Consider the following 27,648-nt stretch of genomic DNA (forward strand, 5'->3'; position numbering starts at 1 on the left):
CTGTAACTGACTTGGAAACTTCCTCTCTTAAGACTAACATCATAGTCCTAGAAAAAGCCGAGAACACTGTCAAGGTGAAAAAGCCACCAATAGTCCTACCCAGCTGGAAAGCCAATAAAATAAAATAAAAAAAAAATAAAAAAACCCAGAAAAACAAGGTATCTCAAATATGAAATAGTGGTGCTTGTGTCCTGAGGCTAACCATCAGCCATAGTCCAATAAAATTGGACTTAAGGCCCACTCAAGAAAAGGGAATTCATGCCTGGTACTGTAGAGACATAGTCTGGTAAGACTGTGGACTCTAGAGGAGAACAGACAGCTGTTACTTCCCTAAGCCCATATAATTTCTAAATACTTGTACCCATAGATAAGTGTAGCTCTTACCCTTTATCAAAGAGGCTTATTTTTGCAACAGAGACCATTATGGAAATCTGCAACTGGTCAACTTGCAAAAAATAACTACTCAGTGTGGACCAATACCAACTGGCATCTCTACAGTAGACCCTGCTTCTAAGGCTCAAGGAACATCACAGAAGAGGGAAAAGAAGGCGCAAAGAGTCAGAGGATCCAGATGCTTGCTGTAAGACAGTATCTTCTACACCTGGAAGGGACTCTAGACAATATTTGTTGAGGTGATTGTCGCCTAAACAAGACCTGGGAAAATGACAACACCAACTGGCATGTCAGTGTGGCAATAATGACTACTTAGAGGAAAGATTCCATCTTCTTCATAAAAGAAGACCCTGACAGGTTATAGAGTTTTAAGTGGTTAGTCATAAACACATATACATATGAGCAACACTAAATAAAATCAGTGTATTGCATTTATAAAGGTCTGTGTGTGCACAGTCATGCTTGTGTTAGTACATGCATGCAAGTAAGTGTGTATGGCAAGAGCACATGCACGCGTGCACACACACATGCTTCTAAATGGAAACAACTTTTTAGACTCGGGCAGGAAGAACTGACTGCAAGCCAAGTTTTGAATTCTTCATTAAACTACTGAAGGGTCCCAGGCTAATGACTAAATTTCTCTAAGCCAATTTCTCCATCTGTGAAGGAAGGAACATGTTACCTCCCCATGATCAAATAAAATAATTCAAAACAATGTCTGATCTTAAATATAAAAGCAACTGCTATGATTCTCCAAAGTTTCAGTGCAGACAACTCAGGGGAAGATGGGGGAGCACATACAGTTCTACAAATGCACAGGTAAGAAATAGCTTCTCCTCCTCTGAGATCCAACCACTAAGAACTGTGCAGTTGCAAGAAATTAGATGCAGCCATACAAACATCAGGTAGCCCCTTGGACCTCAGTGTCTGCTCGGTTCTAGCCTCTGTGTTTGAATAAATGCTCTTGACGGCCGTCCAGACAGCTCTGCGAGGGTGACAACAGCATGCTCACAATGTCAGAGATGGACGTTTCAAAAGCAGAGGCAGAAGAGCTCCCCGCTCTGAGGTGGGAGGACACTTAAATCATCCAAGGCAGATGGTTATGTACTTCTTGTTTCAAAGATCCCCAAGGATTAAAGTTTCCCATATCCCCGAGTTACCTGTCTCGGCATCTAATCCTCTCTTTCTACTTATGCCCATCTTTATGACCAACTGAACTTTTTCTCTTGCTACAGTTTTAAAGTCTTTTCTTTTATTGGGTCCCCTATGAGAGTCCAGCACATCTGTTCTGTATCTTCCATACAATAACCTTTCAAATGCTTGAAGACAGTTAAATCACCCTTCGTCTTCCTCCTCCAAGTTAAACAGCTCTGATCCCACTGAGCCCTCTCTTAGGACCTGGTCCCTACTCCTTACATCACTCTGGTTGATCTTTGCTGGACTTTCTCCAGAGTCTCCACAATCTTTGCCAAATGCAAAGACCAAAATCGAATGCAGCACGAATGCCAAATAAAGCAGGACTGCTCTTTGCTTCTGTCCTGCTCTCTTGATAAAACATTCCAAGGTGTGTGTGTGTGTGTGTGCGTGTATCTTTTTTTTTCTAAAAATACACTGCTCTTTCTAAGCCCCTTTGCTTTGTAATTATGAATGCTACCATTTCGTGGTACCTTTCTCCAAGGCTTGTATCAGATTTCAGGTGTTTCAAATAATTACTGTTAGTGAAGATGGAATTTAGAAGTACTAGTTCTGAACATTTCTCTACCCACTATAAAAACTAAAAGAGAAAAGCTGTCAAAACAAAAGCAGGATTCACACAATCTATAATGTGGCCATCTAATTAAAGTACTATATAATCTAAGAAACTATGCGACATATTTAAAAGTTTGCAAAGAACCAAACAAATTAAAAGGTTAAAATTTGCTTTTCAACTATATGGTCAAGTTTTTGGAAATGGTGAGTCTCAGCACATTTGAGATTTTGAGTTTTGCTACTTGAATTTGCACTCATATTCAAAAATATATATTGAACACAGTCTCACAGTTGCATTAATTCTAAGTGCCTGTATGTATTTATCTGGTGACGTATTTCTAAGAGTTGGAGATCTGGCAGCAACAGAAATACCTTGTTTTCATCTGTCAGAAGAAACAATATCTGAAAGCAGCTGAAGTCTCTCATGTTTTTCTTTTTACTTACAATCATGAAACTACCTATATCTGAGTTCTCATTTCACAAATATTTTAAACCATAATTATGTCAGTTGCTAACATATACATTTATCAGTAGTTTATATTTCTTGAGCTAGTACTTAACCATATTTTTTTTGTTCAGAAAAGCTGAAATGGGAAGATTTTTGTACCATAGTATATTAGAAAATCAGTTTTTAAAGTAAAGAATTTCCTTATCCTTTTCTCTATTTTCTTCAGAGTCCCTTCTGGATGTCTGCTATGTCTAACAATTCCCCCAAATGGCAGTAGACAGTTCACAATGGTAGGAAGAGGCCAGGCTGTATTTCTGTTCTTCACACAAGCGATGTAAAGGTGTTCCTTGCTGTGCAGCTCTGAGGAGGCTCAGGCCATTGTTACTCCCATCTTCCGGCTGTCAAATGCAGTGCACAACAAAAGGAAACTGCCAACTGGTAGAAGCTACTTGAAGTCTTTATGTCTTACAGAAGTTATGGGAGGAGGGGAGGGAGTGGGAACTAGAATTGATATTTTTTAAAAATCTAATAAAACAGATATGCTACAGGAGTAGAACAAACAGACAAAATAAAAAATCCCTCCACAATAAGTAACTTAAACCAAGATCTCAGTGGGAAACTACTTTGGAAATGGCCAAAATGACCAAACAGCAAAAATAAAGTAAATTCTGTGTTAGATAAGATACAAGACCAAAGTTACTCAACTTATAGGGTGACCGGAGTCTCTGACTATACAGTATGGTTCTGGGTCTGAACATTCACGCATATTAAGAGAAAACTCTATCACACATACATATATGGTCCCTTAAATATGAGACCATATTTAAGGAATGAAAGAAATTCTCAATGTGTCTTTATCTCTGGCAGTGTTAAAACCTACAGATGGTTGAAACAGAAGCAAGAAAATACAGATATGTATAGTAACAGAGGACCCTAGTTACCAGACTGGAAAAGGAGACTTTTCTCTCAGTACCAAGACTTAGGACATCACATGGGTGGGGGGTGACTCTCAGCACGGTGCTTCCTAATAGAAGCTGATTCTAGAAAGAAATCTTTGAAACACATCTGAATTTCTTAGAGCCATTTTCAGAAGCAGGGTGACAAGCTAGCTCAGGTACTCTGAAGGCACGGTTAAATGTTCACGTTTATCACCACAAAGGATATATTCAGTGACCAGTGTATTCCAGGACTAGTCAGCCCTGTTCACAATACGGGACATGCCCAGAGCAATTCTTTTCACCATGGCAGAATTTATGAGCATGGTACTAGCAAAATTTTGGACATCTTGGTCAATGGCATAGAACTGAGGACCGGGACTTAAGACCTGACTCCTGACAAACATGACCAAAATACTCACTGGAGAAAAGTCAGCATCTTTGACAAATGGCCCTTATCAAACAGCATGTAGACAAACAAAAGTAACTCCTTGTCTTTTGCTCTGAACAAAATGCAGCTCCAAATGAATCAAGGACCTTAACGTAGACCTGATGCCCTGACTCTGATAGAGGAGAAATCGGGAGATGTGCTTGGATATACAGGCATGGGAAAGGATTTCAGACTATTACCCTAGCAGTGCAGTCATTAAGACCAACAATTGATAAATGGAACCACGCAAAACTGAAAACTTTCTAATAGCTAAAGACAGTAAAGAAGCAGGTTACCAAACGGGAAAAATTCTTTGCCAGTTATACATAAGACGGGTGGTAGGGATCAAAAGCATGTGAAAAACTCAAACAAACAAACATGAAGAGAACAACACAATTTTAAAATGAGGTATGGAACTAAACAGAGAGTTCTCAAATAATGAAACAGAAATGGCTGAGAAACATTTTTTTAAAATGTCATCATTAGCTTTCAGGGAAATAATGAATTTAATCTATTTTGAGACTTCATCCTACCCTGGTTAGAAAGGCAAAGCATAAAAAAGAGAACAAGTGTTAGTATGTGCGTAAGGAATGAGAGAGAGGGACACCTACTCACCGCTGGGGGATACAGACTGGTGCAGCCACCGGGGAAATCAGTGTGGCGTTTCCTCAATGGCTAGAAGTAGACCAACCACATGATCGCAATATTCCATTCTTGGGCATACACCCAAAGGACTCAACACCCCACTGCAGACATACTTATACCTATGAAAGCCCAGAAATATGGTTGCCTAGCAAGACCTTCACAGTAGCAAGAGTTGGCATGACACCTCACCATAGGTGAAGAACTACAGGTAATTAACTGTATGTGAATCTTGTAGCAAAGAGTTGTAGTGGCTGCAATATGCATATATATATATAATAGAACATGATATATTACATAATATATATAATATCACACATATATTACATATATAATAGAACATGATATGTATCACACAACATATATAATATTACATATATAACATTACATATATACACATATATTAGAACATGATATGTATTACATGTGTGTATATATTACATGTATTACATATATGTATGTGTTATATATATTATATATTAGAACATGATGTATGTTGTATGTGTTTATGTATGTATATTATATATACACATATTATATATAATAAACATATAGATGACAAAAATGTTAAAGAAGAGGTCATAAACTTAGGCAATGGGGAGGACACAAGAGGAGCTGGAGGGGAGATGAAGCAATGCAAATGATGTACAAGTATTACTCTTGTATGAATTCTCAAAAACAACTTAAAAGACAGATCTTTAACAATAACATTTAAGATGCTTAGAATAAACAAAGAGTTCATCATGGATAAACTCCAGGAAGGCAGTTTTCTAATGACCATCAACAGCCTTAGATAATCTCAAGAGTGATTCTTGAGATGACTGTATCAGTCTCTTGAAGGCTCTGGGACATAAACCACACTGACAGGTCAGTGCCTGTAAGCAGAGACTACTCGTTTGCTTCCCAACTGTCCGGACCTGAATAATCACACAGAAACTATATTAATTAAAGCACTCCTTGGCCAATGACTCAGGCATATTTCTAGATAGTTCCTACATCTTAAATTAACCCATTTCTATTCATCTGTGTATCACCACAAGGCTGTGGCCTACCTGTATGTTTGGATTTCCCACCTGGCTTCATTCTGCTCTGCCATAGGCCAAAATGGCTTCTTTATTAACCCACGGTAATAAAACATATTCATAGCATATAGAGGGGCATACCACGTCAAGTGCCAACCACTGCGACTTTTTGCTACAATTCTTGCAGCTCAATTCAAGATAATGAGACCCATCCTGGGAAGACACAGGAGCAGCCCAGGCTTAAAGTCTCATGTTCAGGGGCTGGAGAGAAGATTTCAGTTGGGACCAGGAGCCACTCTTGCTGCAGAGGAACCAGGATTGGTTCCCAGCATGACATCTGGCAGCTAAAACAGCTGGTTGTAACTATAGCCAGAAGCATCTCACACCTCTGGCTTCCTTGGGAACTCACACACACAAACCACGTAAAGACATGTGAATAATTAACAATGATAAGATCTTTACTTAAAAGTCCTTATATTCCTTGATTGTCTAAATGTCCTGTGACAATTCTAGCATGATTTCTAAGATTCACCAAGGAATATTTGTTTGATGATATATGTTTAAGTTTTTAACTCCTACTAAAATTTTAAGTGTCAGTAGTCACACTTTTAGACATTCACTACTACTGGAACAAAAGGAAGGAGAGGAGAAGGAGGGGGGAGAAGGGAGGGGGAGGGGGAAAGGAGGGAGGAAAAGGGTGGGAGGAGGAAAGGAAAGGAGGTAGAGAGTGATAGAGAGAGGTAGTGAAGGAGGGGGAAGAAGGGAGGGAAGGAGGGGGAAGAAGGGAGGGAAGGAGAGGGAAGGAAGGGGAAAGGAGAAAGAATGGAAGAAAATAGCAAAGGTTAAGTAGAATGTGGAGAAATTTGAAATCTTGTATATTTTGCTGTTGAAAATGCACAATGGGGGTGGGGTAGGGCTGGAAAGATGGTTCAGCAGATAAGAGCACTGGCTGCTCTTCCAGAGGTCCTGAGTTTAATTTCCAACAACCACATGGTGGCTCACACCCATCTGTAATGAGATCTGGTGCCCTCTTCTGGCCTGCAGGCATACAAGCAGACAGAACACTGTATATATAATAAATGAATAAATTTTTTTAAAAAAAATTTAAAAAGAAATTTTTTTAAAAAAAGAAAAATGTAAAATGGTGCAGCTGTAAAGAAAGCAGCATCATGGACCCCACAAAACTGAAAACAAGATGACCATGGAGTGCTATCAGCAGCACTCCGAGGTACAATCAACGTTAAAAGCAGATTCTCAGGAAAATATTCATTCACCTATGTGCATAGCTGCCTTATTTTCAGAAGCTCAAAGGTAGAAACAACCCAAGTGTCCCCTCATAGATGGAAAGACAACATGTAATATATGTATATGATGTAGCAGTCTTTAGAAGGGAGGAAATTTTGATAAGCGCTACAACAATAAATTTTGAGGGCATTGTGCTAACTATAATTACAAAATAAACAATAGTGTGCAATTCTACCTATGTGGCATAACCAGTGTCAGGACATTTGTACACGCAGAGAGTCATATGTTGGGGATTGGTTCAGTTAGTTTAGGGTTGCAGCTTTGCAAGATGAAAATGTTCTGATAACTGATTGCACTTGTGAACAGGCCTAATGCCAATGAACTGCCACTTAAATTTTAAGATAATGAGTTTTCTATGTGTTTTTACCACAAATAAAAATCTTTGCATGTATATATAAAACCATTAACTCAAGAATCTCACACAGGAGCAACTTACCTAAGCACATATCCATGCAACAGAAATTACATTTGTTTTTTTTTTGTTGTTGTTGTTGTTGGTTTTTTTTTTCTTTGAGACAGGGTTTCTCTGTGTAGCCTTGGTTCTTCCGTTCTCCTGTCACTCACTCTATACACTAGGCTGACCTCCAACTTTGAGGTCCACCTGCCTTTGCATCCCAAGTGCTGGGATTAAAGGCATGTGCCACCATGCCTGGCTCAGGAATTACATTTTCAAAACATACATTCTATATGTGCATTAACTGCCACTCTCAAGCCTGGATTAAAAAGTCACTTATTAACTCTGATTGATAACCTGGTCTTTCTCAGGTGCAATGGCTGTCTGTGGAAGGACAGTGATTTTGAAGGAGAGGAGATGGCTGTTCATACAGAACTCGCCTATCGTTAAGGAGCAAGGGATGGCATAGGCAAGGGAAGTTCAGAGAAAGATGCAGCTGTTTACAAGAGCCTGGCTAGCTAGTCAAGATTGACGCAGTTTTAGATGGACAACCTGAGGAGATTGCCACCGAGAGCCCCTACACAAGGATCCAAATGAAAAGCACGGACCCAGTGTGGTATGAAGCAGAAAGAACACAGTCTAAGGAGTGGATTTCAAGCCGAGGCTTATGCTTCAGGGGAGCAAGATCAGTAGTGTGGGAACAAAGAGAAAAACCAAAATAGCAGAATCACTTTAAAAGCTTGCAATCCACTGAGAAATAACTTCCTATATTCTAGCCTTTTTTTCTGGGAGATTATTAACTTGCTGTAAGAAGCAGCAATCTCTATCAAAAGGAAATGGTTTTATGACACCTATGTAAACAAATTTTATTTATTTATTTCTGTTTGTTTTTCCAAAACTATTTATAATTCAAATATTTTTACATTACAGGAAAAAAAAACCTAAATGTTCGTCCTAATTTATTCTTAGCTTGAGAAAGTTTGTTATCGCTGTCCAAATCCAGGTGCAAAAACAGCTTTGCTGATGTTACAAATTCACTAGTTAGAGAGAAAGCTACCAAAACACACCTGCACCTTTTCAGAACTGATCAAATAGTGTGTGGAAGCAAGCATATTAAGGTCATGAATGTTTAGTCATCAAAAACCCCATTGTCCCATCTGCTGTGTAGAGCGAATTATCAGATTACTTAGATTTGCATAGAGATAAACCCGCATTTCGGGACAGCCTCTCTGAAGCCAGTGTCATCAGGTACTACTCGATGCTTACCGTTTCCACAAATATTGGTTTAGTCCTGTGGCTTAATAATTTAGAATAAAGGGAATAACGTCCAAGGAGGAGCACCCATTCTGAAGCTGCAGAATTTAACGTATTTTATTATTTGAAGCAGAAGAATGTAGTTGTTAAGAATTCAGGCTGTTCCAGCAGCTGGCCTGAGCTTTCATCTTGCTTCTGGCTTCTCTTAGTATAAACTCCATAAACTCGGTGTGTTTAGGTTTGCATCTCTGCAACAGAGATAATAGTATTTACATCGACCAAGATGGCTGTGAGCATAAAACAAATTAAAGCATGCTCAGGGTTCTCCTGCTTGCCACATGTCAGTAAACCATACTTATAATAAGATCACTACTTATTATTGCATCACACAAAACACACTCACATCTATCCATGGTCTCCTTTTTCACCATGAAGACTGGCACATCTATACCCATCATCTGTCTGCCTATTTACAAATTTCAACACTTGGGGATAAAAAAAAAAGACAGTAAAGTAATAGTTGAAAAAAGTCATAATACTGTAAGTTAGGATAACTAATCTAAATATAGGTATTATAATTCAGAAGTCTTGAGGACTGAAAAGACAGCTCAGCATGTAAAACACCTGTTAGCAAGCCTGGGGATCTGAGTTCAGTGCCCCAGGGCCACCTGATAGAAGAAGAGAACCGATACCTGCAAGTGGTCCTCTGACCTCCACCACACATGTGCACAAGTAGTACCCCCCCACACACACACAAATAAATGTAACAAAAAATGTGAGTCTAGTCAGGCATGATGCTATGTGTCTCTACTGACCAATGTAGGCAAGGTAGTAAGACTTTGTCTCAAAAATATAAAAAGAGAGCTTATTGTTTGGGGGCCTCTGGGCCTCCTGTGGAGGCATCTTGCACATGGGACAGAAAAGTGTGTTTAGTAATTCATTGCTTCTGGGATCAGTTCTATCTAGACATGTAGGGTAACTCACTTTAATCTCTCTTCTGTATTCTGTATTTGGGGAGGAGGAATGTTAGGGATAAATGGCATTTTCATGCACTCTTAGTTTCGGCTAATCCCCCTCCATGCCCTCATCTCCCAGGTCTCCCTCCCTGCTCCCTGCTCCCTGCTAAAAGATTTAACCCACCACATCATCTATTCCCTTCTCTACTTCTCTTCAGTCTATGATCTACTGCCTTCCCTTCTTTAAGATGTCTCTGTCACCTCCTAGTTTCACGGCTTCCAGGAGTACCCCCATGTTAAATAAACAGGACAAAGAGTGAAAGTTAAGATCGACTTATTTACGGTGTCCATCTGGACCTGGGTTGCCTCACTCTGTATAACGTTTTCCAGTTTTATCCATTTCTATAAAAATTTTCTTAATTTCATTTTTTCCTTACAGGTGAATGAAATTCCACTGTATATATGCATCACATTCTGTATTTGATGAACAACTATGCTAATTCCATTTTCTGCCTATTGTAATAAGGATGTGCAGGTGTCTCTACAGCATGATAAAATCCTTTGGTTGTTTGCCCAGAAGTGACAGGGCTGGGTCATATGGCAGTCTCATGTCTACTCTTTGGAGAGATGTCTAGAGTGATTCCAAAGTGATTCCACTAGTCTACACTCCCATCAGTAGTGGTAGAAATCTGCCAGGCCTGGGGACACACACCTTTAATTCTAGTACTTAGGAAGCAGAGGCAGGCAGAACTCTGTCAGTTCAAGACCAACTTTGTCTCCAAAGAAAGATCCAGAACAACCAGGGCTACACAGAGAAACCCTGCCCCAACGCAAAAAAAAAGAAAAAAAAAGAAAGAAACGAAAATAAGAAGAAAAAAAGAAAAAGAAGGAAAGAAGAAAAAAGTGTCAGAAATCTTGGTTGCATTCACCCCAGAACTAGACGGTGAGTTTCACACATTTCTCTGGTAAGATTTAGAGAAATATAAAAAGCCCACTGGAAACTTTCCTTCTTGAGTCTAGCACTCAGAGAACTGGAAGGTGCTTTTCAGGCTGTTGCAGAAAAAAATACATTAGTGTTTTAGTGTTTTACCCAGTTGTGCACTTTATGAACAAAAAAAAAATGAAAAAAGAAAGAAACCAAGCTGCCAGGCAAGATGAACCCGCTTGTGCAGTAGTGGCATGACAGCTGTGGAAACCAAATGCCATCTTACTGCTTGTGAAGGGAACCATGGTTGGTCTGTAAAGCAGCTGACAACCCATGCTTGGGGATGTTTTAGACCCAAGTGGGGATCTTACTACTGTTGTTTAACCAAATTCACATACTATTAAACTGCCTTCTTAACATCTGTGTTTAAACCCAAAGACAAATGCTACCCTCAGCCTTAATCCAAGAAGCCTCTCTTGGCAGTAACAGTGCTAAATGCAGACTCCGGGCTGCCAAGGATGAGAGGATATGTGACTGTTAAGTGCTGGATCCTAAACTAGACCTTCACAGCATCCCTTTTCAGGCTCAGGGAACACTGGGAAAGAGGAGCAACAAGAGAGGAGCCAGAAGATAGGGTAAAGGGCTTCTAAATTCCATCCTACAGTCTTGATACCACCATACAATTATCAACTGTGAAAGTATGGCTACCTGATGCACAAGACTTGCCCGGTCAACAAGCCATCATAGAAGGGAATCAGGCTCACAGAGACTCACCCCTTACTGCTGAACTATTAATATTGATAGACATTGACCCAGGAGACATCACTGTCTTTGGTTCTATTCCCAATGATGATCCAACCATTCTCCAAAGAAAAGCCAAAACCCCTGATTACACAGAAAGTTCTAGTTAAACTCATTCTGTCACAATGTAAAATAGGCATGGACATGAGAAAGAGACTTATACTGCAAACAGGGGGGTCCGGGAAGCACGAGAATAAACAAGAGAGCGTAGGGATGGGAATAATAGCTGCATTATACAGGTGTGTGAATTGTCAAAACCAACTGTAAAAAAATAAACAGAAGAAAACATAAGAGATATTCACTTTAAAGGTGTACCTCACACTTTTCTCAGTGACAAACACCCAAAACTAAATAGGTCATTTATAATCGCCAATAGCCATTTATAATCAGAATAGTTTTACTAGCATATTCATGGACACAGAAACAATTCACTAAATCTTACCCATCCTTAAAAATAATACTGATCATCCACCTTTCCCACTGTCTTCAAACCAACCAGCCTAGCGTCAGTGGTATCTCTAAAGGTACAATGGATGCCCTTATCCGCTGTCTAAATGAACTTAAGGCCCACTCCACAGGCGTGGTGCTGGGATATCTAGCCAATTATCTAAGTCCCATGGTTGAGAAGAGAGTCTATACGTTACTAAACTAGCACAATTCCTAACCACATTCTCAATTATTGTCCATCCACAGATGAGACTAGCTCTCAGGAAGGGAGAGCCCAGGGACCCACCTAGGCTGTCTGCATGTGTGTGACCTTTGTGTACCTTGGTTTGTTCGTGGGGCTGCTAGGAGAGGGATCAGAACCCACCCCTGAGACTTGCCCTGCCTTTTGGAAGCCTGTTTCTCCCCATACTGGGCTGCCTGACCCAGCCTTGATGCAGGGGGAGGAGCTTGGTCCTGCCTCAACCTGATGCTTTGTTGACTCTCATGGGAGATCTGCTCCTTTCTGAATGGAGACAGAGTGGTGAGATGGGGGGATGGGAGGTGGCTAAGGAAATGGGAGGAGAAGAAGGAAGGGAAACTTCCATGTGGTCAGTATGTAAAATAAATGAATTTTTAAAAAAGTAACTCACACCCTTTGTCAAAGTAGCTTCTGCTTGGGGCAGATGGACCCTTAGAGAAAACCACATCTGATCACAGCGCATAGAACAACTAATCAGAGGTATCCAGTCCCAGTGAGTACACACACAACACAATCTCTACACCTAAGGCTCAGGGAACATCGCACAAGAGGCGGTGGAAAGATTGTAGGGGCCAGAGGACCGGGAAGTCTGATATAATAATGTGGCTCCTAGAAATGACATAGAAGCTTCACCCATGATACCACAAGAAGATGTCTGCCTGCATAAGATATGAACAGTGACAACACCAACAGGCGTGCTAAAGAGAAAGCAGGTACTCTTGTGGGACTCCATCCCTACATAAAGAGCTACAGGCAATTAATGACTGCTGAGAGAAGACTTTCTCAGGGATGAGCCCCCTCCTTGGTTATTCAACAACAGGGATCAGCCCTGGAATCATATACACACAAGCAACACTAAATGAACTCAACGGGTTGTGTTCATTTATAGATTTATACATGTATGTTCAGCAATAATTAAAGATAATTAAGAAATAATTAAAGGTGACTATGAATTTGAGAGGGAATGAGGGGCTTAAAAGGAAGAAGGGAAGGGGGAAATAATGTAATCATACTTAGAAATGGAAAAATAAGCTTAAAAAGAAATACTTTTTTTAAAGAAAAAGCAAATTGAACAAAACGAGGACAAATCTTAATATGTTGAAAGTGGACTTTAGCATAGTAAATTAATCAATTTATAAGTGACTAGTATCAAAGTGTCTGAAAAGTAGACAACTTTTCTGTTTAAGAGGATCATCTGGGTAAAGGGCGCAGGTCCTCACCCTAAGTCACCTTTGAGACCGTTTGCATTAACCACAGCGACCTTCGTATAGATCGCTGGACATTTAAAATTGGGGGCCTCCTAACAGTGACTCCCTGGGAATTCCAGAGGCCCATCACAGCTTTCTAGGAACATCGGTCAGGCCAGTACAACCAAAACTGCACTGGGGCCACACCCACATCCAACATCCACACTGCCCGGTGTCAGCAGACAGACAAGCAGTGTTCAGAGGAGAGGATGTGGCCCCAGTATTCAAGCAAACTCAGCATGAACCAACTGATGATCCTGCAGCTTCAACCTAAAACTGCCTACCTGGAGGGTGACGCAGGTAAAACCACAAACTGCATTGCAAGAACTCAGGTTCTTCTTGCGCCAAAGTTTGGCTTCACATCTCCCTTGTCCAAGGGAATCAGCTGAACTTCTCACTGCAGGTGGATGTTCTGAGGCCCTAGGTTAGAGAGTTCCTCAGGAAAAACTATGGCTGACCCCTGAGAGGGAGATAACACTGTGTCCTCACAAAGGCGCAGCAGACAAACCTCTCCCATCGCTCCTTTCCAACCTTGATCGTTTGTCTGTGACTGCTGGAACCAGCTGGCATGATCACAATGTGGGCGGGGGGGGGGGGTAGGAGGAAGAAGAAGGAGGAGGAGGAGGAGGAGGAGGAAGAGTAAGAGGGGAAGGGGAAGGGGAAGAAGCAGAAGCAGAAGCAGAAGCAGAAGAAGAAGAAGAAGAAGAAGAAGGAGAAGGAGAAGGAGAAGGAGAAGGAGAAGGAGAAGGAGAAGGAGAAGGAGAAGGAGAAGGAGAAGGAGAAGGAGAAGGAGAAGGAGAAGGAGAAGGAGAAGGAGAAGGAGGAGAAGGAGAAGGAGAAGGAGAAGGAGAAGGAGAAGGAGAAGGAGAAGGAGAAGGAGAAGGAGAAGAGGAAGGGGTAGTGGGTTCTTATGTGGCCGTAGAGCAGAAATGGTTTTGAGGAAGAGGAGTTTGTCATAGCAGTGAAGCTCAGTGGATGTGCCCCTTTCACACTCCTTGGCCAGAACAACTCTTCCTCACCATTAAAGAATACACTGAGCAGGTGTATCTTAGGAACCTCCCCTCTCTGCCACAGTCATCCCCAAAATCTTGACTTCGTACGAATTTGAGGTATTACCATGATGCTTATGCTTGCATTTATTGTAATGTTTTGTAATTATCTTCCTATTGCCATAGAAATGGCTGGGCAGTGGTGGCCCACACCTTTAATCTCAACACTCAGGAGGCAGAGGCAGTTGGATCTTCATGAGTTTGAGGCCGGTCTGGTCTACAGAGCGAGTTTCAGGACAGGCTCCAAAGATACAGAGAAATTCTATCTCAAAACAAAAAATGTAATGTAAATGGTTTAGTGACAGAACTGTTCTTAAGAGCACTGGGTTCTCTTCCCAGCATCCACATAAAGGTTTGTAACAATTTATAACTCCACTTTCAGAGGACCTAACACCTTCTTCTGGCCTCTGTGGGCACCAGGCATGCACATGGCACACAGGTACACATTCAGTCAAAACACTACACACATAAAATTAAAATAAAAAATGACTACAAAGGTGTTCAGTTTAGAGACATATGACTGTGTGGCTTTGAATGTATTTTAAAAATAATGCCAGCATTGTCAATTACTATTTATAGATTTTATCACCCGTAGACACTATCTCACTTATATTAGCAGCCGTTCTCCAACCCTTCATTCCAGCGCTTTGACAATTATGCATCAACTTGGCTTCTGGGTTTACCTATTCTGGGCATTTTACATAAACTGAACTATATAATTTATAGTTTGTTCCTTTTATATTGCTGTGCTAATACAGTTTGACCAAGGCAACTCACAGGAGCGTTTATCTGGGCTTATACTCCCGAGGGTTAGAGATCACCATGGCAGAGTGGAGACAGGGCTGAGGGCTCATATTTTGAACAGTAATCATGAGACAGAAAGAGTGAACTAGAAATGGCGTGAGTCTCTACTTCCCGAGTGTTTGAATTAACTGTGTATGACACCACAACCAGCAACATTTCATCTTTGTCAATTTCCAGCTTTAAAAAAAAAGTTCACAATCATTAATCAGTGGTTTATTAATAACCAGAAGCAAAGAAAAAAAGGTAGCTATTATTTTTATCTATCACTGGAGGATAGCTTTTCCAGTATGGGAAGGGTAATTCATATTCTATTTTATGTATTTGAAGAGAAGTACAGGGTATGCTCCATAGCCCTCGTAAGGAGGTCGGAGGATAATGTGTAAGCAGGGCTCTCCTTTTATTACGTGTGTCCTAGGGATCATATTCAAGTTGTCAGTCTTTGTGGTTACGTGACATTTTCGAACCAGCTCACTGGACCTAGTACTTTGTTTTTTGAGCCAAAGTCACATCATACTGCCCAGGTAGTTCTCAATCTTGTGGGCTCAAGCCCTCCTTCTGCCTCTGTCTTCTGTGCACCTAGAACTACAAGCATATCCCCACACATCTCACCTTCTTCGGTGTTTATTAAGATATAAGCAGTTTAAGAGGGTAGTCTTATGTTAAAAAATACTAACAATAATAATGGATGTGAGGAGAAATGGGCATGCTTACACCTTTGATGACAGTGTTAGACCCACCCCCAGTGCCATTATTTCCCCCAACAAGGCCACAATTCCTAACCCTCTGCAAACAGCGCCACCCACCTCAAACCAAGTGCTCCAATGCCCAAGACTATGGGACCATCCCATTCAGAGCATATTTGGCTCTTGGTGCCCGGGGCCTTTCGTTTACCCTTATGCTCTCAAGACTCACCTGTGCTGAAGCACGTAACAGTACATTGCATTTCCACAATGGAATAATACTCAGTTATACATATATACCACATTTCTAGCCATTTATCAGTTAATAGGAATTTGGATTGTTTCCCTTTGAAGCGCCTACAAATAATGCTGCTTTCAACATTTCTGTATGAATGTTACCTGTCCATGTTGTCAGTTCCCTTGGGGATAATCTTAAGAGTAAAATTGCTGGGCCATATGGTAAGAATCTGTTTAAGTTTTTGAAAAATTGCCAAGCTGCTTTCTGCTTCCCATTCCCTCCAATGACAGAATTTTATTCACCGAGTCATCAGACTCCTCGAGAGCTGTGACCAAGCCTTGTACTCTAACGTGGCCCCAGAACCTGGCACTGTGCCTAATGCATATTGCTGTCTATAAATTTTTGTACATGATTAAAAACTCAAAATATTTTTTTCATATTTTTCCTTCTTCTGTGATTCCCTCATGAAAATACCCCTTCCCATTTTATTCAGCATTAAATTCTTTTATACAATGAAGAAGGTATTATTAAGTAAAATACTCCTGTACATCTACCCATGGCTTCTCTACAATTGCTAAACCAACAGAACTGTAAGATTGCTGTAGCATCTCATCTGCAGGCTAGAGAAGGGAGCACACTTCTGAGCACAACATATCTAACAGTAGATGGGCTCAAACATTTCCCACTAGATACCTGTTGTTAAACAAATATTCTCGGCTCTAGGTCTCCCTCTGCTGGCCGTGGTGTCAACAACACCAAAACAGATTTTGCAGAGGAAAGAACAAAGTGGCTCCCACATGGGACAGAAGGCAACATATGGGACACATCCATAACAGAGACTACCAGAAGAGATGGCAGATGAAAGGGCCTTCCTTTCCTAGAAGCCCTGGGTGGGGACTGGCCTCCCGAGACTGGCACTTGAGGAGTCTGATGGCTTCCAGCTCCGGACAGTTAAAGAGACCATCCCATAGAAAAATCCACTTTGATCCTCAGACACAAAATGGACATGTGACATGGATGGATCTTAAACTTTAGACCAACTCTCCTCAATATGAAAAAGTTTATATCTCTTAGAAAATGACGTGAATGTAAATAAATTTTGTCTCTTCCTGTCTTTGTCCATCCATCTGTCCCCCTTCCATCCTTCCATCCATCCATCCATCCATCCATCTAGCTATCTATCTGAGCTCTTATATAAGACATAAACAATTTACACATATAACTTGCATAGTTACAAATTAACAGGGCTAGAGCCTGAAGTGACCAACTGTGTGTAAGGTGTTGAGGGTTATATAGATCACCTGTGACTCGTAGAACTTTCTTTTAAGGGTGACAACTCCCTATTGCTAATAGTCTGTCACATTGCATACAGAATGGGACCTTACACATGTGATGAAGTTTAGATTTTGGAACCAGGAAACCACCCTGGATAATCTAGATAGGCCCACAGTCATCACATGAAACATTAAAGAAGAGAACATTCTCCTGCCATATCAGGAAAGATAACATGAAGAGGAAAATGGAAAGATTCAAAAGATGATCCATTATGGTTGGAGGAACGGGAGAAATTAACAGAAATATGGACCGCCTCTAGCAGAAGAAACCAGCTCATGAATACAAATGACAAAGAAATGAAGACCACGACCCCAAAACCACAAGCAACAACCTGACTGGCTGGGAGTTAGCCTTAGAGCCTGGTCCAGACAAGAATTCAGCCTAAGCAACGGCAGATTCCAGTCTTGTGATGTACTGAGTAGGGCTGTCACATTGATGGTTGAAATTATGAACGTGTATGGTATCAAACCTCTTGAACTTATGCATTATGGATACAATAGAAAGCATAAACTGCTGAATGTTAAAATGTGTTAAAATACAGGATTATGTAGTTCTGAAACACAATCATCACTAAAATGACCATCTAAAGTCGTACCTTTGCAGAACCCATGCACCTCCCAGTCCATGCTACTATGAGTACTTGGGAAATTTCTAATGATAATTAAATGATGATTTAAAATGTAAAATTATCGGGGACTGGAGAGATGGCTGAGTGGTTAAGAGCATCGCCTGCTCTTCCAAAGGTCCTGAGTTCAATTCCCAGCAACCACAAGGTGGCTCACAACCATCTGTAATGAGGCTTGGTGCCCTCTTCTGGCCTGCAGGTATATACACAGACATATTGTATACATAATAAAAATAAATAAATTTAAAAAAAATGTAAAATTATCTAAGAATAATTCAGTATTTTCTAAATAGTTATTATTTCCAATACTTAAAATTTAATGGTTTTTCAAACTTAAGTAGATAGTTGTTTTAACAACTATTTTTTAAAACTGTCTTACCAGCTTGATGCAATTCAACTTGGGAAAATATCTGCTCACTACCTGTCTTTGTGTATATGCACATGTGTCTATGTAGACATGTGGGCTCGTGTGCACAAGTGCACATGCCCATATGGACATGTACATGTGGATACCAGAGCATAACTTCAAGTGTTGCTCCTCAGTCTTACCACCTGGTTTTATGAGACTGGGTCTCCAACTGTTTTAGAACTCCAGGACTAGGCCTCCAGGACCTGCCTGTCTCCTCTGGCCCAATACTGCTAACACACACACACACACACACACACACACACACACACACACACACATGCACATGCTAAGATTTTCACATGATTCTGAAGATCTAAATCAAGTCTTCCTGCTTTCACAGCGAGTTCTTTCCCAAACGAGCTACCTTCCCAGTTCCTAACTACCTATCTCCAAAGATTTTATCCAATCCATATTTTATATTACCTTATAGTAATTGCATTAACAAAAACCAGTGATAGCTATTGTCTTTACATGAATCAGTGTTTGAGAAATTCAAGAACATGATAAACAATGCCAAGGTTTATATGCTTCAAAAGTACAAAGACTTCTAAGGCAAATGTCACATATTTTTCGCTTATAAATGCATAAAACCAGTACTAGTGAGTTACTTTTTAACATGACTTTATTGATATAATGGCCATATTTTGGAATTCACATTTCTTGAATTAGTAAATCAAACTGGCACACAGCATTACTGCAAGCATGTGGCAGTCCCTCGGCTTCCTGAGTGCAGGGTCAGGTCTGAGACATCTCAAAGTTACTGCTCCAAGCAACCTTTGCAATTATCATAGTAGAGAAAGGTTGAGTTTTTTTTTTTCCAGATACTCTAGGAAATAACAAAATCTGGATGTGGCACATGGAGACTTACTTTTTCTGTGTTCTTTCAGCAAGTCTTGCGATATCTATAGCTGCCTTTCTTGCTTCGAAATCTTCTCTTTTCACAATCTCTCCTGTCCCTCGGTAGCCTAGCTCCACCAGCTGGCGAGCCAGGCTTTCATCCTAAGGGGAAAACCAACGAGCAGATGTCTGGGTGAATGGTCTTCAACATATACAAAATGATTGTTTAAATTAAGTGTTCTTCTTTAAAAGGAGACAAGAGCTATTACACATGTGAAAACAGCCTCCTGACAGGACAATGAGACACACTTGGTCTTCTCCTTTAACCAGAGATAGAAGATGAAAAGAGAAACAGCATCAACCACCAACTTTTCTCCAAGGGATCAGAGAGCAAAAATCTGTTGTGTTTTTAAACAATTTATGCAAACAGCAGTAGACAATTAACAGTGTATCTTTAAAGCAATATAATTAGAGACAATAGTGTTCATGAAAGAGACTTGGAGAATCGACTGCACACAAAGAGAACGGGTTCCCTTTCAGAGAGCTCAGTGTTCAGACTGACTTAAGTCAATTAGCTGATGACACAGAACAGTACGACTTCAAATGCAGCTAAAGAGGAGCAGATGAATTTCCTACTTAGCTAAGAGGATATTGTTCCTGTGTAATGGTTTTACCAGTAAGAACAGAAAAGCAAACGCCCAAGAAGATAGCCACAGAATGCCTCAAGTTGATGGAAACAGATTGAGCCATGGAAATTTGCGGTATTTCAGATACTTTAAGGATTGTATCATAAACATTATGTGTATGACATACTCAAAAAATAATACTTGTTTTCCCATGTATTAGATATGTTTTATGACATTAATAATATAAACTACTAAATGAAATATTTATTTATCAATAAATAATGACATTAAATGACATGAAAACTTTTCAAATACAATGAAAACAGCACATATTATATTTTAGACATCAGTAATAAATACAGGACTAACAAACAGACACAAGAAAAATGCTAGATTACTAATCTGTTCTGCCTATCAAATAATTTATACATTAACCCTGCTGCTTTGCTAAGAATTAAAAGACCACAGGATGGTCTGCACACGCTTACTGGGCCATGACAATGCAAAGCTCCAGGTATGGGAGCATCGAGGTTGCTGCTCTGTTTCAGATGTTCTACGTAACAGACTTCCCTAATGCTGTGTTCAGTGACTGTGAACCACAAAAGTGAGCAAATGCCTCCACCTAGTGGAATTAATCTTTAGTAGAAAAAGCATTGCAGATTTGAGATTTGTTTTCGAACCTAATTTGAGTATAAACGGCACTAAATATACTGCTAAAACAAGTTTGTAGAACAGATTCTACTCATCGAGACAGTAAGACCTCCTCCTCCACAAGAACATAAATTTCTTGTGATCACACAGAATTTTACATACTGAGGACCCTGGAAACATTTTTGTAGTTACTTATACACTAAATTTTGCATGCCTTTGTGTTTTGACTTAGTTACACAAAACCATTTGGATACTTCTGAAACTAGCAATACTTAAATATATTACAACAAATTTGCAAAAGGTGTTAGGAATCAAACAAAAGTCAGTCATGGCAGCATGATGTAGCGGGGTCACTATTCATTTCTACTGTGACAATATAGTTCTAGTGTCTGGGGAAACATGCCACTAAATATCAAACTATTCAACCAAGCATAGGCCCAAGAATATCCCAGGGATTCACACCTTGTTAAGATGGAACTATAAAATACGGCTTGGCTTTTCCTTATCCCTCAATCTCATTAATGACTACAGTTAAGACTTAACAGTTTTTCTATTACCAAGATTTAAAAGAATATTATTCAACTATAAAATGTATATACCAAAAAAATCAGAATGACAATTCAGAGTTAATTTTAAATTGTACATAATTTTTTTTCTTTTCTCTGGCCTAGAATTCCGAAATATGATATCTAAATCATGAGAAAGGTAATGGCTAGCCACAAATTTCACAACATCATGGCAACCACTAGATTGTATATATCTTCTCTTCTTGACAAATGTAAAATGATTGTTGAAGAAAACGTCAAGACATGCGATCTCACCCAAACGATAGAGCACTTACAGTCTTGCCACTTAGAGATAATCAGATACTCAGAGGACTAGCCGTCCAAGCCTTGCTCCTGGACATCTGTATAAGCATGCTAGGTTTCCGTGAACCAAGTTAGAAAAGTGTTGAGCAAAGCCTCTCCCACCCCACTTCTTCAAATTTAATAACATATTTTGGATGCCTTTTCATAAACTATAAATAAAATAAAATTAGCAATTATACATTTCGTAGCTCTGCATGCAGGTACTGTACATAGCTCATTACAGTGCCTTCCGTTTTCTGCCTCCCTGCGATAAGTAGTGATAAGTACGCTGTGATGGGCGGTGCGTGCTGCTTCCGAGAAGTGTCCAGGTGTTACTGCCTCTGTTTTCCTCTACATCCAATCATGACACCTTAGCTGCACTGAATACTCGTGTTGATTATTGGTTGTTAGTGATTTCATGAAGCTGCTCCTTAACGTGGGTTCCTTTAAGCTTACTAAGCTTAGAGCCTGTCGAGGGTCTTGGTTTGGGACATCCATAATCTTCATAAAACTGTTATCTTTTCAAACATTGCCCCTGCAGGTCTTGTGAGTGCCTCTTTCGTGCACATTAGAGGGTTTGACAAAGCCTACACCAGGGGTTCTACTACCTCAGGGATGCTCTGTTTATTTTTGTTTACCTTATGCCTTCTGTTGATATCACATTGTTTATTGTTAGTGAATGAACTGTTTTTAGCTCAGTCTTTATTTCCTTGTTAAACTCATGTTTTGTTCTAGTCAAGTGTCTGTCAAATTTCTTGTGTTTTCCCCATAATCCTATTCTGGCTCCTACTAAAGAGATGTGACATTTTCCCTATGCTACAGCATTGCATTATATTGGCTAGACTGCAAATAGCTCCTATAGTCATCAGGTTTCTAACTTGAACATTAATTGGGTATTTAAATTGAGAGTTACATATTCTGTAAATGTTTTTAAATAATCTATCAAGGTAGGGCTAGAATTGTATTCAATGCTTTTTCTGAAACTACAGGAATCACAATTTTTTTCTTTTTTAAATTTGACCTATTAATGCTTTAACTTGGTTATTTACCCTTTAACAATTTCATATCATGTATACTTTGGTCATATCCATCTCCCACTCCCCTTAACTCCTCCTGGACACCCCAGCAATCTTCCCTCTTCCTACATAGCCTCTCCTTTTGTCTTCTTGCAACTCCATGAGTTCCATTAGTACTACATGCCAAAATACTGGCTGCTCTTATTGGTTTGACTTTGTGCTAGTAACCATAACTGTAGTGTGTTTGAGTTTCACCTTGAATTTCTCTACCTCCTACAACTGTAGTACATTGTGCCTTCAGGAAGAACATCAACTGATCATCTAGTTGAAAGTGTTGAGACATCTGTAGCCTCTCCATGTAGCAACTCTTAAAGAGGTATTCCATGCCAGACACAGATTTCCATTTGATAACTCATGTCTTCAAGAGCAAGCACTGTTCAACCTTGAAGATTACCAGTATTCTAACTCCTTCTCTCTTTTTCAGATTATATTTTAAGTAGTTTATAAAATGCTGAGTTTTCATATGTGTTTCGATTAACTTACCCATTCTCTCCTTTCCCATACTACCCCACCACATCTCTACTTAAACCTTTAATCCCAGTATTGGTTTTCAGTGTTTAATTAAAATATAATGATTATACATATTCATGGTAATACACTGATTAGCATATCTCTCACCTCACATATCATTTCACTTTTATATCTTAACATATTTCTGCACTCACTTTTACTTTTTTATTCAGTTCTCAAAATTAGTCTTAGCATTTGTATTACGCTTTCTTTGGTTAATATGAGAGCTATCCAAGTCCTACAAAACTTGATGCAGTTTGAATATGTGGACAAAGTTGAGTGTGAACACACAAATCAGACAGTTGCATGCTGGACCTGCCAATACTGACACCTAGTCTATTTAAAAGGGTAGGCTGGTCACTATCAAAAACGATGGGAATCTCTGCCTTGCTTTAAAATTGAAACATCCTGTCTCCAAAATATGCTCTGTAACTACCCACAGGGTCCCACTCATACAGGGAAAAAGAATAAATTTCAGTAAATAGGGTAGGTTACATCTGTCATACCCAGGAGTGTAAAATAATACACACCTTAAGCCTACAGAATGGGAAAAGATCTTCACCAACTCCACATCTGACAGAGGGCTAATCTCCAATATATATAAAGAACTCAGGGAACTAGACATCAAAATACCAAATAATATAATTTAAAAAAATGAAGCACAGATCAAAACAGAATTATCATCAGAAGAGTCTCAAATGGCAAAAAGACATTTAAAGAATTGCTCAACATCTTTAGGAATCAGGGAAATGCAAATCAAAATGATTCTGAGATACAATCTTACACCTGTCAAAATGGCTAAGATCAAAAACACTAATGACACCATATGGTGTAGAGGATGTGGAGTAAAGGGAACACTCCTCCATTGCTGGTGGGAATGCAAACTTTTACAGCCATCCTGGAAATCAGAAATGACAGTTTCTCAGAAAACTGGAAATCAATCTACCTCAGGATCCAGCAATATCACTCCTAGGCATATACCCAAAGAATGCACAATCATACCACAAAGACATTTGTTCACCTATGTTTATAGCAGCATTATTTGCAATTGCCAGAACCTGGAAACAACCTAGTTGCTCCTCAACCAAAGAATGGATAAAGAAAATGTGGTATATTTACAAAGTGGAGTAGTACTCAGCAGGAAAGAAAGGAAGGAAGGAAGGAAGGAAGGAAGGAAGGAAGGAAGGAGGGAGGGAGGGAGGGAGGGAGGGAGGGAGGGAGGAAGGAAGGAAGGAAGGAAGGAAGGGAGGAAGGAAGGGAGGGAGGGAGGGAGGGAGGAAGGAAGGAAGGAAGGAAGGAAGGAAGGAAAAAAGGAAGGAAGGAAGCAATGACATCTTGAAATTTGAGTCAAATGGACGGAACTAAAAAAAAAAAGTCCTGTGTGAGGTAATCCAGACACACAAATTCCATACGTACTCACTCATAAGTGAATATTAGACTTAAAGAAAAGGGTAATCAGGCTACAATCCACAACCCCAGAGAAGCTTGATAAAAAGGAGGACCTTAAGAAGGACACATATGCAGGGCCAGAAACGGGAAATAGTTAAGATCTCCTGGGCAAACTGGGAAGGGGAGTAGAAGAGAGAGAATAGGGAATGGGAACAAGAGTGCTCAAGATGGTTGAGTTGGGGGAGGCATACAGGGGGAACAATGTAAGAGATTGCTTAATAGAGGAAGTCATTGCGAAGTTAGGGAGGAGCCAGGTGCTAGGGAAATTCCCAGGAATTCACAAGGATGATCCCCCCCCCCACTGAGACCCCTAGCAATAGTGGAGAAGGTGTGTGACCTGTATAATCAGATTAGTGACGACCCTAATTGTCATCATTGTACCTACTACATCCAGTATCTGATGGAAGCAGAAACATTGATCCACAGCCAAGAACTAGGTTGAACTCCTGGAACTGAGTAGAAGAGAGAGAAGAGGGATCATATGATCAAGTGGGAGCAAGATTGTGATTGGGAAACCACAATCAGAGACAAACAGAGACAGCTGACCCAAGCTAGCAGGAGCTCATGGACTCAGGACTGACAGCTGGGTGTCCTGCATGGAACTGAACTAAGTCCTCTGAATGCGAGTGACACTTATGTGGCATGATCTGTTGGGAGGAGGCCTGGAAATAGGACTTTCCTGGGTACATAAACTGACTTTTTGGAGCCCATTTCCTATGGAGGAATGCCTTGCTCAGCTTTGAAACAGGAGGGAGGGGCTTAGTCCTGCCTCAACTTGGTATACCAGGCTTTGTTGTCTCCCCAAGGGAGACCTTACCTCCTCTGAGGAGTGGACAGGGGTGGGATGGAGGGATGTGGAAGGCAGGAGAAACAGAGGGAATGGGAACTGGAGCTAGTATGTAAAATTAATTTTTTAAATAAAAATATAAAATATAAATAAAATAGTACACAGTCTGGTTTCAAAGTTTCTTTGATTGGCCCTGTATAGGCAAAAAGGCAAACCACAACTATGCATTCCATATACCAGTTGCTCCCGCCATACAAATGAGCTACTCCACCATCCCAAGGGTCCTTTCCATGACATTATTACTGCTTAACCCAAATTATCAGTACTGCCTGAATTACAAAGATGCCCCGTTACATAAATGTGACTTAATAGTGATGCCCTGGTTGCAGAGCTTACCCAGTGGAGCCAAATCAACTAATCCACCTGACCTTAGATGAAAGCAGCAAGCATCTCAGCTGTAATGGAGAGTCCATATTCAAATTCTATCTGCCAGAGAAATTACCGGCTGGCTCACCCAAAAATCACAAGCTAGAGAATAAGAAATATGTAAATAATAAAAAAGCAGAATATCATTAATAAAATATTTGTAGAAAAACTTTATGCATCAGTAACTACCTTGGATGTAAATTTATTTATCAAATAAAAATGAAGAGAAGAGAATAGATTGACTGGACAGATGCAGAAGTAAAATCCAATTATGTGCTGCCTACAAGATGCCCACCTCACTTTTAAAGTAACTGAAAATGGAGGAATGGAAAAGATGCCCCATGCCAATAGAAACCAAATAAAGCAGAAGGAAGCGTGCACACACACACACACACACACACACACACACACACACACACATCAAACATTGGTGCACTTGAACTATACAAAACAAATGTTAAAGGTTTTGAAATGGAAGATAAATTGATAAATTGCAATACATTGAAAATCAGATATTTAAATACCCCATTTTCAGCAGTAGGAGTATCATTCAGAGAGAAAATTAGTAATGAAACACACTGCAGTTGAATTATACTTGAGTCTAACATATAAAGCCCTTTAACATTCTATTAGAGCAATGTGTGGAGATTCACACACTTGAGAGACTTGAAGCAAGAGGATTTCTGTCAGGTGGCCCTCACAGTCAAGTTAATAACACAGACTGAGATCAGCCTAATATCCTACTCTGTATCTGACTGTTTATTTAACTTGCCTTTAAATGATTAATGCAGCCACCATTGTTGTGAGATTGTGTCTCCTGATCATAACAGAAGCTACACCTATCAAGTCTAAACAACATGACTGCCCATACATGAAATCAACAAGGATGACAACAATGAACATGACAAATTGGATGGGCAAAAAACCCACAAGACCTCAACCCCACATAAAGAACTTCAAGAAATCTGGCAAAGGGAGATGTTGCCCTCCCCAGGAAAGAGCACACTCATTGCCTATCCAGTACCTAATGGTCATCCCTAAAAACATACATACAGGTAACATTACATGGTCTGAACAGGTTATACTTAGCATATATGCATGCAATAACAATTAGTTTTTTAAAAAGACCATGAATTTGAAGATGAGTGGGGAGGAATATATGGAAGAGTTTGGAGGGAATAATGTTGTAATTGAATTATAATCTCAGAATAGAATTTTAAAATGTTTTTCTTCCTTAAGATATATTATATAGTGTTGTAGAAGGCTGCTTATTTGTTCCTAGCTGCCCAAACTTGAAATAACCACTCAGAAACTATATTATTTAAATCACTGCTTGGCCAATCAGCTTTACATATTGATGGCTTACTCTTATATCTTAATTTCACCCATTTCTAATGGTCTATATTTTACCATGAGGCTTTTGGCATACTAGCAAAACTCACATCTTTTGCCTTCTGCAGCTCCGTGGCATCTCTTTGACTCTGCCTTCTTTCTCCCAGAATTCAGTTTAGTTTTTCCTGCCTAGCTCTACTTTGTGTTATAACACAGTCCAAGCCAGCTTCTTTATTCATTAATCAATAAAAGCAACACATATACAGAAGACCTTTCCACACCATTTCCCCTTTTCTGTTTAAATAAAAAGTAAGATTTTAACTTTAACAAAGTAAAATTACATATAACAAGATAGATATCAAGCAAGAATTACAGTTACAATATTGATATCTACTTTATCTTTTATTACAATTAAGGAAAACTATAACTATAACAATCTAGTCTTCAGTTCCATCAAACAATCCAGAAGGATATAATATTACCTAAATAAACAGGAAGTACATTGTAAGCAATTTCTAAAACTCTAGAATTGACAGGGACATCTCGCTGCCTGGACAGTCACCCAAAGTTCTTCTGTACCATTGGGGCATCCATCTTCAGCCTATAGGCCCATGGTATGTGGAAGACTTTTCCATGAAGCAGGAAATTTCAAAGACAGGTCTGCCTATATTGGCAGTTTGTCAGTCACTTTCTTTTGTGTCCTCAGAATGTCTGGCAGTCCCTTTCATGAAGCAGGAACTCTGAAGGACTGCCTCACCTTTAGGCAACTTCAGCAGTCAT

The 27,648-nt window shown here is 39.8% G+C and overlaps 1 protein-coding gene across 1 annotated transcript in view; it reads right to left on the reverse strand.

Annotated features, from left to right (window-relative positions):
* The window catches only part of Cfap299 (cilia and flagella associated protein 299), a 538,871-nt gene that overhangs the window by 496,780 nt on the left and 14,443 nt on the right, over positions 1-27,648 (reverse strand). Inside the window, exon 2 of the mRNA XM_048426357.3 lies at positions 19,195-19,325. Within this exon, the coding sequence (XP_048282314.2) occupies positions 19,195-19,325 (131 nt within the window). The remainder of the gene's footprint in view (positions 1-19,194; positions 19,326-27,648) is intronic.

Source organism: Myodes glareolus, chromosome 8 (genome assembly GCF_982192425.1).
Source record: "Myodes glareolus chromosome 8, mMyoGla1.1, whole genome shotgun sequence".
Classification (NCBI taxonomy): domain Eukaryota; kingdom Metazoa; phylum Chordata; class Mammalia; order Rodentia; family Cricetidae; genus Myodes; species Myodes glareolus.